Genomic DNA, 16,624 nt, shown 5'->3' with positions numbered 1-16,624 from the left:
ACTGAGTCCCTTTCTTCCATTGTAGCTCCAGGCACTGGAACCAGCCAGCTGTTCCCCAGATCGCATCTTTAAAGTGGTGTTTGTAGGAAACTCTGGTGTTGGGAAGAGTTCCTTTATCCACCGCTTCTGCTATGACAGGTTCTTGGCTGAGCTCAATGCAACCATCGGTAAGTAATAGGGTCCCTGACTCATCTGGATAAGAAGGGTGGGAAAGTCAGCCTGGACAAATGCTTTTTTGCCTGTATTATAGCCCAACTAAAGGTCAAGATGGTCCCTCTCCCAGTATTGAATCAATCTTGCAATTTCCCTGAACTGAACAGAGTTGATCCCTGGCCATTGTAATGGCAAGCGCCTTTCTCCCTCTCCTGCCTTATGATCATTGTTACTTTCCTGACAGGTATTGATTACCAGGTGAAGAGTCTAATGGTGGATAACACCCAGGTTGCCTTGCAGCTGTGGGATACAGCTGGACAAGAAAGGTAAGTAATTTCTGTGAGGGTGCCCTACTGCGAGACTCATTGTAGGAAAGGGAAAGTGCATGCAGCTGGTTTCTACCCCTGGGAAAACTATTAGCTTCAGAAGGACCAGAGAGGTCACAGCAGCTATTCCAGTGCTGAACCTGCAGCAAAGGCCTCTTTCAAGAGATTTCTAGAAGCTTTGGCTGTGAAGCAGAGCCTGGGGAGATCTCTCTCAGGATTGACAGAAAAGTAGTTTTCCATATGTCTGATGTGCATGCTTGTGGCTCCAGGTAGTCTGTCCATAGATCACTGTATGGTGTGAGGTTCAAAGCTCCTCCAACCCTCAAAGCTCTCCTGCATCAGCCTACTTCTGGGAAAAGCTGCAGGACAGGGCTGCAGGTTAGGATAGAAACTAAGGCTCTGGATAGACATTCTGTTCTCAGATTCGGTTGTGCTACTCCTGTCCCCAGCTGCTCACCACCACCTGCTATTCAGGGGGTGGGAAGGACTGTGTGAACCTTTCCAGGTCGGAGTCAGTTGTCAAAACCAGCTGCATTAGTTTGACCTGTGGGGAAGGTGATTTGAACTACCCTGCTGGACTCTGTCAGTGAGGTTATTGGCCCCTCCCACTGTCCCTTTTTGCTGATAGACTTGTGGAAGCGATAATCCTTGGTAGAGGGACTGTGCAGCTTTTTGTGACAGTGAACACAGGTTCCCATTTGAAGGCCTCTACCTTCACATAAATCACATTTTACTTGGGATACACTTTGAAGCTTAAGATGCAAAGCTATTTCAAGGGGACCATGAACCTCAAGGGCCAGACAAAAATAAGTACTGGATATTTAGGGCTAAATATGTTATGGGGGCAGGCCTTCAGGAGGCAGCTGAGATCATGGGAATATTATAATCCTAAACTGTGCCAATGGCGCTGTCTGCTCAGTCAGCTAGACCATGCAGACCTGGTGGGAATGTACTAAGTAGGAGTATCTTATCGAAAAGCAACTATCTCTTCCAAAATCAAGCTTCATGCTAAAGAAATAATGATTTCTGAAAGGACTCCTGTGGATATTTCAGTGCTGAAACTCAGCAGTAAGGGGAGTTATGACATAAAATGTGACATTTTACTGGGGCCAGATTGCATCAAATTCAAGAGATTGTCTGCAGAATGATCTTTAGCATTAGCAGGTCTTAGATGTGTGCTTGAAAGAGAGAACTTGGCTCAGTGCTGATACCAATTAGAAGACATGGGAAGAAGCAAAAGTTTTTACTGCTTCTGGAGAAAGGTGCATGCTACCTTTTGATGTTTTTTCTGGAGCATCTGGTCTGTCTGGCAGTTCCAGAGATGCACCTTGACTGCCAAAGACACAGTCTGTGCTTTCTCAGTTGGGTAGTTGCCAGAATGTCATGCCCTTATTGCAGTGAGAAAGAACAGGCTCCAGGCAATCATCTGAAGAGTTCAGGAGGGTCACATCTTGCTGTAGGTTTTCTTGGCTCGTAATAGAATAGTGGAGTTTGCTATCCTGTGCAGGGCTGAAATACACAGCTTTCCAGTGAGATCTCAGTACTTGTGTTACATTTAATTCCATCAGTTTGCAATCAGTGTGGTTATATCATGGCTCTGTCACAAACTGCTTACAGATTTTTAAGGTTTGAGTTTGGTTTTTGGTTTTTTTTTGTTTATTTGGTTTGGTTGTTGGTGTTTTTTTTGGGTTGGTTTTATTTCAGTTTTTTTTTGTTTTGGGTTGGTTTTTTGGTTTTGTGGGTTTTTTTGTTTTGGTTTTGTTTGTTTGTTTTAGTTTTTTTGGGGTTTGGTTTTTTTTTGTTTGGTGTTTTTTTGTTTGGTTTTTTTTTTTTTTTTTTTAATTTATTAAAAAAATACAAGCCTGTGGTTTTAATTGGTACGGAGAGGACACAGTAGATGTCTGGTGGGAGTTTTTCCTGGAAATTATGTCTAACTCCTGATTTTTTATTTATGATGGCATTGATTTATAGATTCAAGACTGTAAACAGACTCTATTGATGTTGAGATCTTAATTGCTGTTTTGGCAGCACTGGGGCAGACATTATGCATGCCTAGTTTGTACTGTGGTACAGCTTAGTCTGCAGATTCTTACAGACTCTAGAGAAAGATCATGTTTAGTCCAGCACTTTCCCTTTTCATAGGCAATTTCCTTTTCCTATCTCTCCTAAGCAGATTCTTGTTTCTTTCTTCCTCACCTGCAAAGGTCTTCCTTCCTGCTTTCTCAGCACCATGCATTTGGAAAGACTCCTGGTTACCCTTGGCTGCCTGGCCTGCCTCAGGAGTGCCAGGATCTGACCTGTTGCCGGGGTGTACACACCAGCCCCAGGGGACACGCACGGGGGCTGCCAGGCCTTGCAAAGGGCCTGCACTAAAAGTCAGATAATCCCGCTCTGTTTCTTGTCATTACACAGCCGTGGTTCTGAGAGTGCCTTTGGTTTTGTTTGGGCTCAGGTTTCGGAGCATTACCAAGCAGTATTTCCGGAAGGCAGATGGGATTCTGGTGATGTACGACATGACAGCCGAGTGCTCCTTCATGGCCGTGCGGAACTGGATGAGCAGCATCCAGGTGAGAGCGGGACCGCGGCTATCCAAGCTCGTGGTGCTACCACTGCCTTGCTCCAGACCAGTCCCAACAGTCTGTCTGGGAGCGACATTCCCCAGCGCCCCAGGAGGTCCTACTGACCTTGTGGAGTTGAATTATCAAAGCAGATGCTGTGGGTACTGCCTGTGGGAGTCAGGCTGGGACCAGGGGCTTTGTGCTGAAGATACCAAAGCCAGTGTAGGCCATTGAGTGAAGGAGGGCTGTTTCTGTGGCAGAATGTGGTGGGACCTGCCACAACAGTAGTCTGTGTTTGTAAGCAGCCCATGTGCATTGGCAACATCTCCTAAACATGGTCACGTCACACCTGTGCTCAGGTAAGGAGATGTCCTGGTGTCAGCCTATGCACAGGAAAGGGAGACAGCCCTGATGCATTTAGGCTCAGACCTGCAGCACAGCACTTTGTATGGTCACATCCTGACTCTGTTTGGATATTTCTAGATGGGACTGCATTATTAGTAATAGCTTTTTTTGTTTCCCTCATTTGCTCCAACTTTAACAATTGGTAATTTTTTCCTTTTCTATTTTTTTCTTTATTTGATAACTGTGTATTAATATTGTAACTTGCCCTCCTGCCTTTTATTTCCAAACTCTCAAAAAAAGCATTCATCTGTGGCTTGTATCTCCTTGGGGAGACAAAAATACCCATCTATATGATTTAAATAAGTTGCGTGTAGATGATCAAGATGTTGAATGGGAATTGTGAAAGGTGGTTTTGTTGTGATTATGCTGAGTCTCAAAATAAAACAAGATGCTTGTGAAATGAATAAGCATAGGATGGAGGTTTCTAATATTATTAACTTCCACAGGCTTGTTGGGAAAAACAAACAAACAACCACTCAGCTATTTCTTTGGACTCTAAAAGATCAAAGGTTAAGATTTTCAAAACTAAACCAGCCTCTGAAAATCAGGCTTCTTTCAGGAAGGTTAAATTGAGCACACAGAAAATCAAAGCAGGCAAAATATGTAACTTTTAATATCTCTCTTCTTTTCCTCTGCCCATCTGTGTACTTATCTTGTTTTGAAGCTGTTCAGGTACTGTATTATGTCATCCAGGGCACTCAAGTTTGGAAATAACTTTGAGCCCTATTCTAACTCTGGCAATGTTCTAGTGAGCCAGTGGAACCTGAGGGAGTTTTACCAGATGTAAAGGGTTCCAAGAATAAACAGTCCCTACAGAGACAGTGTACAAGTTGAAAGTTGCTTATCGTGCTTGGCCAGTGAATTTTTAGCAAGGGATCACTGAGTTGAGGACAGCACATCAGAGGAATAGTACCACACATACACACAAAAATTATTGAACTTATTAAGAAGCTCTGCCTGATCTCAAATTCCCAGCAGCATATGGGGCAAGCTGCTTTTCCTTAGGCTTGTTATTTCCCTGAGAGGAACTTATGTCCTGTCTCCCCTCTCTCAGCATCCCAGCTGAACATGACAGAGATTTGGAATACATTCCAGTAGCTTAAGCTTTCTTCCATAAATCCCTGGGGCTACTGAAGGAATGGCCCTTTATTGAGCTAAAGGGCCCAATTGTGCTGCTGAAGGTCTTGTTTGCATGAACTGGAAGGATCTGCTCTGAGTTACTTCCCTCCTTCAGCTGAGTTTCCAGGGTTCTTTACTCTGTTTCCTTTGCAGGAAGGTATCGAGGATGGAGCTGTGGTCTTTCTGCTTGGAAATAAAATGGATGCTGTGCAGAGAGAGACCCGGAATGTGCCCAAGGTGGAGGGGGAAAGGCTGGCAAAGGTGTGACTCTCTGCTCTGCTGCTTGACCTGCTCTGCAGCCTCCCTTCAGCTGTTAGCAGGGCAGCCTGGCTGGCAGAAAGCCCTTCTTGGAGCCATTTTCCAGTATGGTACCTTGCCACTCTCCCTCACCCCCTGTTTCTCCAATATAAATATGTACTAAGGTCCCTCTGGTACCAGGCAGGATGAGATAGTGGCTCTTATGTGGCACACAATGGCCCTTGAGGCAGGCTCATTTATTTCTCTTGAGGCTTAATGCCTCCATATAGTCTTTCTGAAGAAAACTTGCATGGCTGTTTTCCCATCTGAGGACTCCTTACTGTAATATCATCCTGCCTTTTCCCTCAATCCCTTGTTTGCATGCTTGCTGGGACTTTGGCCCCTGGGTGGGGGGAGGCTGAAAGTGGTTTCAAAGGTGTTCTCTATCTTCTGAACTCTGCAACACAAAGGTAAGGGAATTAAAGTACCCTGAGCAGATATATTCTTTTCCCGAACAACTTCTCCAATGCTCCCTTTTGGATGCTCTGTCTGGGCCCCCAATGCTGGAAAAGCATCTCCTTTTTCTAGGCTGGTGAGGGGGTGATAACAGCCACTCTCCTGGCCCCAAATGATCTTGGAAGAGTTCCTGGTGGTGGGGGTGGAGTAGCTCCCAAGGATGTGAATGAATGGTGGTGGAAAAGTGGCAGCCAACATGGGTGCTTGCTGTGTTCTCTGGCAGGAATACAAGGCTGTCTTCTATGAGTGCAGTGCGATGACTGGCTATAACATCATGGAGCCCATGCTGCACATGGCCAGGTCAGTGAACAGGAAGTCACCCTGGGATATTTTCCCCACTATAGGTGACTGGTGTGGGCTCTCCTGGGGATGGCCAAGAAGAGGGGTGTGTCAGAGACTGACTTTCTGCCATGTCGCAAAAAAGACCTGACTTCCTGACTCTGGGTCATTGTCTTCTGTGCCTGGAGAGCACCAATTGTAGACTGGACACTTTCACACACAAAATTTCATCTGGCAGAGCTGGCTGTTGCAAGACTGGGAGTTTAATTTGAATATTTCACCACAAAAACCTTGTGTACTATTATAGATTTTAAGTTGGTGTTTTGGAAGTCTGCATGCAGCTCTGAGGGTTTTTTCTTCCCTATCTTACTAAGCATTGTACTGATTGTGCTATTTTGGTGGCAGTAGTTTTAAAGGGAGATAAGACACTTTGTTAGGCTGAAAGAAGTTTGCTCTAAGATTTTTAGTTTTTTTACAAAAAGATAGTTTTGGAAAAAAAGTATTTGAAATCTTGCAAGGAAATTATCCTTTTGTCTTCTTTTATCCCTTCACCTCCTCCTGCACATCATCTCTGTTAAATCCACAGCAGGATCTAATTGTTCATTAACTGGGATGATTTACTTATCAGCTGGGTAAATTGTGTCTCCCATAGCACATGCCTTCAGCGTGCTTTATTACCATGCTGCTGCCCGAGATGGCCCAGACAGGTGAAGCAAACAGCCCAAGAGTCTGAAATCAGTGTGGGAGCTTGGGAATAAGGCACAGACCACTCACACCCCAGTCTGGTGCTCTGACTACTAAGCCATGGGGTCCCCTCTTGTATATGTCCAGTTTCTTTCCCTGTTCCCTGGAAATTCATGCTTATTTTCTGTGTGTGGTGGTTTATCTAGCCCAACTTCCAGAGAAGTCCGGTCTCTTGGCCAGTCATTTCTTACAATCCTAAATGGCTGGTGGGAAGCAAAGGGCAGAGGCAAATGCCTTGGGAGGAAGAGCTCAGTAACCAGGTTGTGTTCTTGGTCTGTGCTGCTCTTTCCAGGTTGCTGACAGCACAAGAAGACAGGCAGAGGGAGAATGCCCTGCAGCTGGAAGATATCGGCAGGAGGAAAGGGTGCTGCACATAAGGCACATCAATGTGTCAGCAAGAGGCATGTGCCAGCACTGTATCATGAAGCTGGGGGTTCCTTTCAAGCAAGCTGAATCTGATGGTATAAGCTCTCCAGAGATTTGGGGAAGCTGAAGCTTTTCCCAGTCTATGAATTTTGAGGCACTAAATCAGGCCAAAATGTGCATATTATCTGCACTGTTTCATTTCCCAACTCTGCATGCAGCCCTGGTCTCTGGAGGCCTCTGCTTCTTTGGGGGAATTTGGCTTGTCTTTGCTAATAGGATAAAGTGGGCCTTCTGTCTGGAGAGTTTGCTTCCCTGTAAAGGGATGAAGTCTTGTTCCTTTTCTCTCTGGTAAAGAACTGGCCTAGCAGCAGAGAGTGGAGGACACAATGGTTGCTGTCTTAAGTAGAATTTTAGTGTAAGAGATAGAGCTAGCCCAAATTTAAGTTTCTTTAAGTAGTGATCCATCCATCTCAGAGAACAGCATCTCCTCTTGGCTCTGTGACAGTAGCGCCCAGCTGAGATCCTGCTGTGGTGAGAACGCTTCCACCACTTCCTGTAAGATCTGGATAAGGGCCTGTATTTACTCCAAAATTAAGTTGGACTTGTCAATATTGTAGTCAACTGATTCCATGTGTGAATATGGTATGAACTGATAGAATGAGTCACCCCAGTGGCTTTCATCTCATTGTTACCCTAATGGACCTTGTCACTGTCCCTCTCCTACTGTTTACTGAACACAGAGCAGTTGCCCTGGGACTCACAGGTGCTGACATGTGTTGCTGATTCATAACCCATTGCCAGAGCTGTGCTGTACAAAGTAGGGGAGCCATATATAGCCTGTTTTAAGGTTGAACGCTGCCTGTTTCCTCCCATTCTCCTATTTTTTCCTGAAGAATATCCGGCAACTTGGAACTGCCTTTCCCGCAGTGCTTTCAAATGTACCTGGGCTGGAAGCACAAGGCAGCTGCTTGTGTCAAATGCAGCTTTTTCTCTCGCAGTGACCTTGTGCAACAACCTCACTTTCCTGGTGAAGGGCCTGAGAAAGAGCTGGACTGAACCTGTTTCCATTGGGAAGGGGCCTTCTTGTTGCTCAGGAGTGGGGCAAAGTAGAGCGAGGGGAGGTGAGGGCTGAGGTAGAAACTGGCCCCAGCCATGTGCCTGTTGGCAGAGCTGCAGCTGTGCCTGGGCATGGAGCTCCTGGTGTGCTCTGGGGTGTGATGCTTTCTGCTTTGTAGCTCGGTTGCTCTTAAAGCCTTGTAGGACTAAGTGACCTTTTTGGTAATGCTCTGTTCCCTTTCACCTTTGAGCCTGTTTATGCGACTGACATTTTAGGCACAAGATGTGTTCCTGCAGCCTTGAAGCAGTCCCTCCAACCTTGCAGCATGGGAAGGCCTGTATTTGTCCACTGTCTTTCCTCCCTTGGGATAAGGTGGTTACTCTGAATGTCTATTTATTGCACAAATTTCTTTGGGAATATCCCATGCAGGAAAAGTGCTCTGAGTCACTTACAGGCCTCCAGTGTTACAAAGAATTTCCATGGTTCCTCCTGGTGCCCTTTACTCCAGATAGGAAAGGAAGTTTTTCTCTGCAAGAGCAGGATTTCTGAGTAAAACGAATACCCAAAAGTAATAAGCTCCTGCTCAGTCCTTACTGTTGGCTGGCTGTGGCTCACATTGTGTTTAACTGCAGTAATGCCTTCCAGAAACTAGGAAGCAGAAAGCTAGAAAAGGTCCAAAACCAGGGTAGCTAGTGTGGAGCCTAGAGTAACACCAGCAGTGCTGCCAGTGGGACTCCTTGTGTTTGCAAGAAACAATGTGTGGGAAGGGAAATCATCTGTTTTCAGAAAACACCTCTAATCTGGACATAGATGTGTCTTTCTAACCAGTGTAGGCGTGAAGGAGCACAGGCATTATCTCCTGTTGAACAGGTCGAACCCACCACCTGTGTTAGGGGAGCTCCAGGTGCCGGTTAACGTGGAGTGGCTGGCCAGGAATTGGTGTCTTTGGTCGTGGCACATCCGTAATGCTAAGTTACTTACCTGCAGCAGCAGGATTTGGGAAGCTGCTGCAGAAGGAAGAGAGCAGTAGCTAATGTTCTGAACCTGCGCCTCCTACACTCTGTACAGAGCCCATCAAAGACAAAGGCATGAAATTACGGCTGACACACAAATACAGGCAGTGTGTGTAGTACCTTGATCAGTGCTGTCATATTGCAATGGCAAGAACTACCAGGTTCTTTTAATGTACAACCTTATGCGTGTTTTCTTAGTGTGCAAACAGTACAGATAATAAAGAAATGCTGTCTTACAAACCATTGTGTTGAGAGATTTTTTTCAGATGCTGCAAGAGATTCAGCCTCCCATCTTCAGTGATTGTAGTGACTTCTCACTGCTCAGGATGTTGCCTGTCCCCCATGATGGTACACAGGGGGTCTTGTAAGTAGGGAGAGAGTCGATCAAGAGCCCATGTCTCGGAGGCAGCAGAAGAGAAATTAATCTCCAGTCTTTTTTTACCTCTTTCAAGCAGCCAGAGTCCAGCTGATCAGGGAAGGCAGAGCAGGGATGAGAAAAAGGGGAGATGCTTCCCCAGTGTTTGGGTGTGTAGTGCTTTCAGAGAGGGCACGTTCTCACCTTGTTACCTATATCTGTAGAACTAAACCTTCATTTTATTAATGTCCCATGCATCCTTTTCACTAGAGTTATGAATTTGGTTGCTTTTAATCGTTGTGCCTTGGCATGGCTCCAGCTGGATGTTCGTGCATTATAGAATTAATCACTCTGCAGTTTTGACCAAACAAATTATTACTCATTTCCCTTGCTGTAAATTGATAACACAAGTAGTTCATTGTAACTTCATCTTTTTTTTTTTAGCAGGAAAAGGTGGATTTTTGTTTCAAGCATGACAAAATGGCACAGAGTTTGAGCGGGTTGTGCTTGGACAACAGTAAGCACCAGGATGGGGTTTATTACTGGAAGGTCTTTTGTTGCCTTTTTTGTCTCTCAGCACAATAATTCCTGTTGGAAGACCCAGATACAGTCTGAAGGTGCATGTTGTTAGTTTTTAAACCTCTCTGATATCAGACCCAAACCAGAGCAGAGTTTCCACAAAATTCTTAATTTTACTACATCCTCCTGTTGTGTCAGAATCTCTCCTGCCTCTAAATGGAAGACCAGGAGCAGTCACCCTTTGCAAGTGACTGCTGGAAACTGCAGCAGAAATAAAAAGCAAATAATGGAGACATCCTGGGGTGGCACGAGATGAGTGAGGATGCAAAATAAGACTGCCCAGGGCCTTATTCCTTCACCATATTGGCTGCAGTCTCTTAGGAAACAAGTGACATTTTGCACATACCCTGTAAGGTATTTTGGAATCCTATCACAAGAAAGTACTCTTTTTATAGCCCAGGAAGCCTTATCCTGGCACAGGCAACAGTGCAGCTGTGTATACAATCAGATTTAGGGGCAAAAGCAAAAAAAAAAAAAACCAGCAGCTGCTCTGATAAGCAGCCATGGTGCCACCAATCTCTGCATGCTGGCAAAGGGACCTCACTCTGCTTTGGGTTTCACTTGTCTCTTTCATGTTAATATGCTAAGGGTAAGCGTAAGAGGATTAGGCTGACAGCATCTCTTTGAAAAGCCAAAACAGGGCTGAAAAGAGAGCATTAAGCCAAGGTGTTAAGTTTAAAGCTTTCCCATAGGACAAATGTGGGAATTGCAAAGGTTTGAGATGTTGTTTTCCTCTACCTTCTTTATTCCAGCAGGGTGAACTCCAGGGGACAGTTTCCATTTAGACACATTTAATGAGTTCTGGCTATGGGGATCATGCAGCCTGTCATGTCACCTTCTTCTGTTTGTTTCTTTTCATGCTCTTTTTACTTGTTAATTGCTTAGTGTGGTATATATATAGAGAGAGAGAGAGAGACCAAGTACTTAATCTCCAAGTATTAACATATCTCACAGCCCGTGCTATACACCTTTAAAGCTCTGTTTGGGAATCTCCCACTCAATTCCAATAGACCCATAGTCCTGCAATTCAGAGCTTTGTTAGCAGATGTTCATTACTTATTTGGCTGTTTATGAGTCACACGGAAATTTCTGTTGGTGTGGCTACAATAATCCGTCTCTGGACTCTCCAGCCTGCAAGGCATATTTTATATATGTATCAAGCCATGTGGTTTGGTAAGGCCCTGTTCTGCAAACACAAGTGTAGCTGTGTGCTTCTTCTGAAATTACTAGTCCACAGGACACCTGACCAGGTAAAATTAGTCTTTTCGAGGCAAACAGGTATCTCCAGTAAATATCTATTACTCCGGCAGCAAGCTGAGAACTGGGAGTGGGGGGTCCTGTGGTGTATCTCACCTTTAGCCACATGATTTCTGTGCAGACAACACTTGTGCCTGGTCGTGCCCATTTGCTGACCCAAATCTGCCGGGGCAGGGGGTTATGTTTTCTCCTGTTTGTGCATGAAATCCCTGGACATGGCAAGAAGGTAGCAGCCCAGTGGAGCGGGGTACCTGAGGCTCCTCCAAGGAGGGCTGGGGCCTGGGGTAGGGGCTTCCAGGAGTTTGGGACTTCCAGAAGTTTGGGGCTTCCAGGCTCTGCCACACACTCCCTGCAAAAAACCTACCAGTGTGTAAGCATGACCTAGTCCCCCAGGGCTCTACTCTATCACTTGGCCCTCCAGCAGCTCCAAGGCAAAGCTTAGGCAGGATTCCCATCAGCTGAGGAAGAGAGGATTGAGTTTACTTCTTGGGAAGGATGATGTGATTCTTGAGTTGGGCGCATGGAGAGGTTAAATGTCACACTTGGGGCAAGCACCCAGGAGATCCTAAGCTGGCATTTTCCCTCGCTCCCTGCCCATACCTCCTCCCTCCCTGACCAGATCTCCTCTCTTCACCCCATCCCTGAAAAACCATGTGAGGCTACTCAGCCATGGAGGGGAGCAGGCAAGGGCCTTGCTCGCAGCTCAGGGCTGCTCCGCACAGAGGTATGTGGGCTGCGGCTGAAAGTGAGGTAATGGAAGGATGAGGCAATGTGCCAGTCAGGGCTTGATCTTGATTTACAGGGTGTTTCATGGAAAACTCTTTAACAACCAAGTTTGACGCCTTAAAAAAAAAAAAGCCGCTTCAGTTGGGAGTTCGCTGTAACGCGTTGCCTGCGGCAATGGAGACGGCAGCGTGAGGCCCGGGAGCCCAGAGCCGCGTTCAGCGCTGCCGGGGCCGCGGTGGCACCGCCGCGCTCGGCCCGCTGCTCCCACGGGCAGGGGCAGCAGCGGCCCCGGGGCGAATCGGGGCCGGGCCCGGAGCGAGCGCCGGGGCGGCGGGGGGAGGCGGCCCGGGCTAGGGTGGGCTGGGCCGGCCGCGCCTCCCTCCCGCCCTCCTCAGGGGGTGCCTTCCCTCCCTCCGAGCAGCGCGGCAGGTCGGGGCGTGCGGCGGCGCGGAGCGGCTGCGGAGGGTGAGGCGGGGCGCCCCCGAAATGGCGGCACCGGCGGCAGGGAGGGGAGGCGGGGGGCGCGGCGGCCTCGGGGGAGCGGGGCCGGAGAAGAGGCTGGGGGCGGCGGTGCCGGGGCAGCGGGGACAAAGCGGTGCCCTTGGGCCCCTGTGCGGCAGCGGGGCCCCGGCGCGCCCTCCCGGCACCCCGGGCCCCTTGAGCACCTGGCCGCGGTCACCCGAGCCCGGCTCTATCGCAGCGCTGCTGTGCCTCCCCTCTAGCGCCCCGTGCCATTGCACAGCTTCGCAGGGGCTCGACCCTTGCATGCTTCTTGTTGTTTTGTTTTTGTGTTGTTTTTTTTTTCTTTAGAAAACTGTTTTAACCTGTTGCGCGTGGTGTCAGAAGCTTTGCATAGCCGGTGCATTAGTAAAGGTGTTCTGAATCTTGCCATAATCTTGTGAAACTATTATTATCCCCCTCTGTCTTTTGTTCACTTAAGTCTCCCTGTTGTACAATTAAAGACTTGGCCTTTATGCTGGGCTTGCAGGACCCTTGGAGGCGGAGGAGAGAGAGAGGGGGAGCCCTTGTTTACCACACGGTCCAGGCGATGTTCTGTTTCCTTCATTCTCTGGAAGCTGGATCAGGGGGAGCAGGTGTTGATGGTTGATGATGTACAGCAGTATTGCTTTCCATGAGGAGTCTTTCCCAGCAGCCTTTGCCCCATGTCATCTCATAAGGAACATAAACTGATGTAAATTTAAAAAAAAGTCTGACTTTTCCTGAGCGCTTTTGTAATCAACATGTTGCAGTATCCTGTTGAATTTTAGCAATGACATATCTTTATTTCAAGTTACTCTGTAGCATCCCTTAAATGACACTGCTTCACTTCCTTTGTCCCCCTACAGCTCTTCCTAGCTTGCTTTGAGAGTTCACATAGTGCCTTCTAGAACAAGGGTTGATTAACATAACTCATCAGAGGTGGCCCAGTAGTGGCCATTTTGTTGAAACAGTTTTGAAATAAGTCCCTTTTACCAAAATGTGTTTCCTTTGCCACCTAGGAGGCCACTGCCAACATTCTTAGGGAAGCTTTTGCTGGGATGGATGTCTGCCGCCTGGTACTGCTGAGGCTGAAGAGTCTCTTAGCGTGTCACCAGTCAAAGGTCCATCCCAGTCTTCCTGGGTGACTCTCGCTGCTGCCAAAGAGGACTGCCTGTGATGGAGGGAACAGAGTGCCTCTCTCTGCTGAGCTGTTGCTGAGCTCACAGAAACTAGAAAAGTTGATGCGAAAGTTTTAGTGCGTTTATCCTCTCTGAAGCTGTTTGTGTGCCTAGGACAGGCATTTCCCAGTCTGCAGATTGTTATGAGCTGGGCAACGAGGAATTGGATTGTTGGAAGCTGAGGCAGCATCACTTATGTTTTATGTGAGGCATCTGGTGACAGGTCCCTGTCGAAGGCGTAATGCTGCCTTGCACAGGTGGGCCTGGGCTCTGGTTTGCTACAGCTGCTGTTACGTGCCAGTAATTTGAGTCAGATGCCCTTGCTGAAAGCTTGAGTTGTGAGCTGGAGGAGGTGTCAGCTTTTGATCTCCTCTGTATAACTCTCTTGGATCACATCCTTGCTCTATAGTTTGCTGATGATGTCTTTGGGTTCCTGATCTGTATGTCCTTCTGTCCTTATGCTGTATTTCTGTAAAAAGCACGTTTCATTCCAAACTGTTGCACATGTTCATTGGCCTGTGGCTTTTTTAAAATAATGGCTTACCTTCTCAGTGGAGTCTTTCTGCAGTGGAGGAGAATGACTCCCCCAGTTGGCTGGTATAAGAAGTCCTGGCGATCCCTGCACTATTTTGGCTCCAGGAAACAATAAGAACACACCTTTTCTGAGTGCTTGAAACAATGTCCCATGTGTGACACCTCATTTTACGCTGGAGTCTAACGTGGTTAGTCTGTCCTGTGGTACATTTTGTGGGAGTTTAATAGTCAAGTTTTCTTTCACCTGCCTCAAAGCAGGTGTGTTAAAGGCGGATTGTTCTTAGTGCACCAGAGTGCAGAGTAATGGGAGCTACTACAGTCCTGTTGGCATTGTGGTTCTCCTCTTGGATTTGATACAAAAGTAATGAATTTTCTGAGTAAGCAGGGAATACCAACCCAAGAAGATTTTTCTGCAAAGCTTTAGTTTCCCAGCCCCCCTTCTGCAGAGGGAAGTCTTATGCCAGTTTGGAAGTGGGCAGGGTTCTGAGGCTTCTCTTCAAATACAGTAAGGCACACACTGCCAAAATGCTGGATGTGCAAAGGCTACTTTCAGTGCAGCCTCCAGAAGTTTGTGTCTTTGAGATTCTTCAACAAGAGGGTGGAAGAAAGCTGCTTGTATTCCCTTGTCAAGGAAAAATGCTAGGTGGGAGTGGCTGATGAAGTGCTCTCTTTACCCTTAGGAAGCTTCCAACAGGCGTATTATATTATTCCCAGCTAATAAAAGTTGTATCACAACTCTAGCTGTTTCCATTGCACATACATAGAAGGCAACAACTCCCTTGCTCTTGAAACAGCCCTGAAGAGGTTGACTGGTGAGCTGTGTCTCTTCTAGCCAGGGCATCCCACAGGTAAACTCACTTGTTGCTTCTACGTAGTTTGGATTCTGCTCTAAGGAGCGCATTTGAGCTGCTTCTTATGCATAGAAGGAAAATACTTTTTTACGTGTATTTGTACCTGTAACATCTCTATCACCATGTGTACCTGTATGTGGCAGACTATCCTGTCTGGTGTTTCCAGGTGATGTGGTCATTTATAGAGCAATCATACTGTTTCTCTGTTTAAAACAAAAGCTTAGAAAGAAAAAAATAAGTTGCTCTGATAAGCAAAAAGAGGTAGCTTTGCTTTCTCCTGTCCCAGTCTACCATTACTATCCCCAGTGGCCTCATCAGTCTTGCTCTTGAAACCTCCTGAGAGGATGTTCTCCTACTCCTCTACTCTACTCTCTGCTCTGGGTTTGACATTGGATTATCTCTAGCTCTCACTGTGTGCGTGCCCTGACAGCTGAGGTCATGGAAAGCCTGAGGGAGGGGCACTCCTGGAAATGGCAGCTCATCTCAGCTTCCCTCAAGGAAGGAGGCTTCCTTCTGTTCTGCAAGGAACAGAAACCTAAGCCTCCCTGGTTGTTTGAAAACCTTCAGGATTGTACAGGTCTCACCCACTCATCCTGTCTTTCAGACCCTGAATGTGATTTTTTCTTTTGCCACAGCAAGCTGAAATAAAATGAACAGTGTCACTGTAAAATCGCCCCATTTCCCCATTCTTTTTTGCATGTGCATTTTGATAGAGCTTTCCCCCAGGATGGTGACCATCTTCCCAGTCTCTAAGAAACATGCTTTTCCCTACCACCCCATGTCTGAAGCCAAGATGTGGAGAGAGAAATGAGGAGTGACAGGCCTGCAGAGTGGAGATGAGGTGTTCAGTCAGTTCTGGGGAGAGCATCTCATTCCATCTCTCCCCACAGCTCAAAAACTGTTGGCTGCCAGGCCCTCTTGGCAAGGATCTGCACTGTAATAGCAGCACTGCTGATGGGCATCTCTCTTGTCTGTGCTCCTCTCTGTCCTGCCTGCCAGACTCCTCTGCTTGTGATCTCAACAGCCTGGGATCCCAGGGAATGAATTCAGGCAGTCCTATTAGTCCTGTGTCGTGGATGCTGACAGTAATACAACTCCAGCAAAATGAGCAGGAGGGTGATGACTATTTTGCACTCCTGGCATTGCATGGCAGAGTAAGAGGTGTGTTTTGTGGCCTGGGCATTTGGGTATGACCAACTTGGTCTGTGTTTCTAACCTAAGTTCCTTGTGCTGGTTGGGTGGTTATGACTCTCCAGTCTGAGCCGGAAAAGTGCTGTGCAGCTCCGTGGGTGCATTTCGGGCAGGAGTGCAGTAAGGTCAACAGTGGGACTAAAACTGTATCCGACTGTGTAGAAGGATGCAAGCATGAATAGAGGCCATGACATGTCAGCTGGGCTTTTCATGCAGTTATTGATACATATGTATTTGTGTGTGTATTTCATGCATAGTTTTGATGCCAGCCGTGTTGGACACTATTGGAGGCAGGATACTGGCTTAGTGGGATAAGGGAGGATATCAGGAATTATGTTCTGAGGTGGTTAATGAAGTGTCCTTGGCAGCTGTTTAAATTCATTTGGATGCTGACCCACAGGTACTGTCCACAGGGTGCAGCCAACCAAATACACACCTTGCAACTCGCTCGTGATTAATACTGCATCCATGTAGGCTGCTGAGGAGTTACCTTTCCTGCCTGCTGAGGTGAGTGCATCCAAGAGAGGGAGTGTGGAGGATGTGGGGTGTGGCACAGTCTCTTGAGAGAGGTGGAAATGAGATGTGGGAGTTGCAAGAGAGGATGTTGCTCAGACCTACAGGTTGTTCCTGGCGGCGGTAATGAGGCTGATGAAAGAAAAACCGAGGCAGAAGTAGGTGACATAAAATGTTTGGCATTGAC

At 47.1% G+C, this 16,624-nt stretch overlaps 2 protein-coding genes across 12 annotated transcripts in view; both read left to right on the top strand.

Annotated features, from left to right (window-relative positions):
• Positions 1-9,013, top strand: part of CRACR2B (calcium release activated channel regulator 2B) — a 46,412-nt gene extending 37,399 nt beyond the window's left edge. For all 10 annotated transcript variants that reach the window (XM_064657648.1, XM_064657640.1, XM_064657641.1 and 7 more), the window contains 6 exons: positions 26-167; positions 398-479; positions 2,932-3,046; positions 4,715-4,822; positions 5,538-5,614; positions 6,630-9,013. In XM_064657648.1, the coding sequence (XP_064513718.1) occupies positions 26-167; positions 398-479; positions 2,932-3,046; positions 4,715-4,822; positions 5,538-5,614; positions 6,630-6,714 (609 nt within the window). In that variant the 3' untranslated portion in view covers positions 6,715-9,013. The remainder of the gene's footprint in view (positions 1-25; positions 168-397; positions 480-2,931; positions 3,047-4,714; positions 4,823-5,537; positions 5,615-6,629) is intronic.
• A 2,651-nt stretch (positions 9,014-11,664) lies between these two features.
• CD151 (CD151 molecule (Raph blood group)) overlaps positions 11,665-16,624 on the top strand; it is a 34,081-nt gene continuing 29,121 nt past the window's right edge. Inside the window, exon 1 of one of the 2 annotated variants that reach the window (XM_064657657.1) lies at positions 11,665-11,688. The gene's annotated coding sequence lies outside the window, so the exon portion shown is untranslated. Of the gene's footprint in view, positions 11,689-12,049; positions 12,156-16,624 lie in introns of those variants that run through there. The other variant, XM_064657656.1, reaches the window with a different exon arrangement.

The sequence above is a fragment of the Pseudopipra pipra genome, chromosome 6 (genome assembly GCF_036250125.1).
Source record: "Pseudopipra pipra isolate bDixPip1 chromosome 6, bDixPip1.hap1, whole genome shotgun sequence".
Lineage (NCBI taxonomy): Eukaryota > Metazoa > Chordata > Aves > Passeriformes > Pipridae > Pseudopipra > Pseudopipra pipra.
This window is presented reverse-complemented; position numbering and strand designations above follow the sequence as displayed.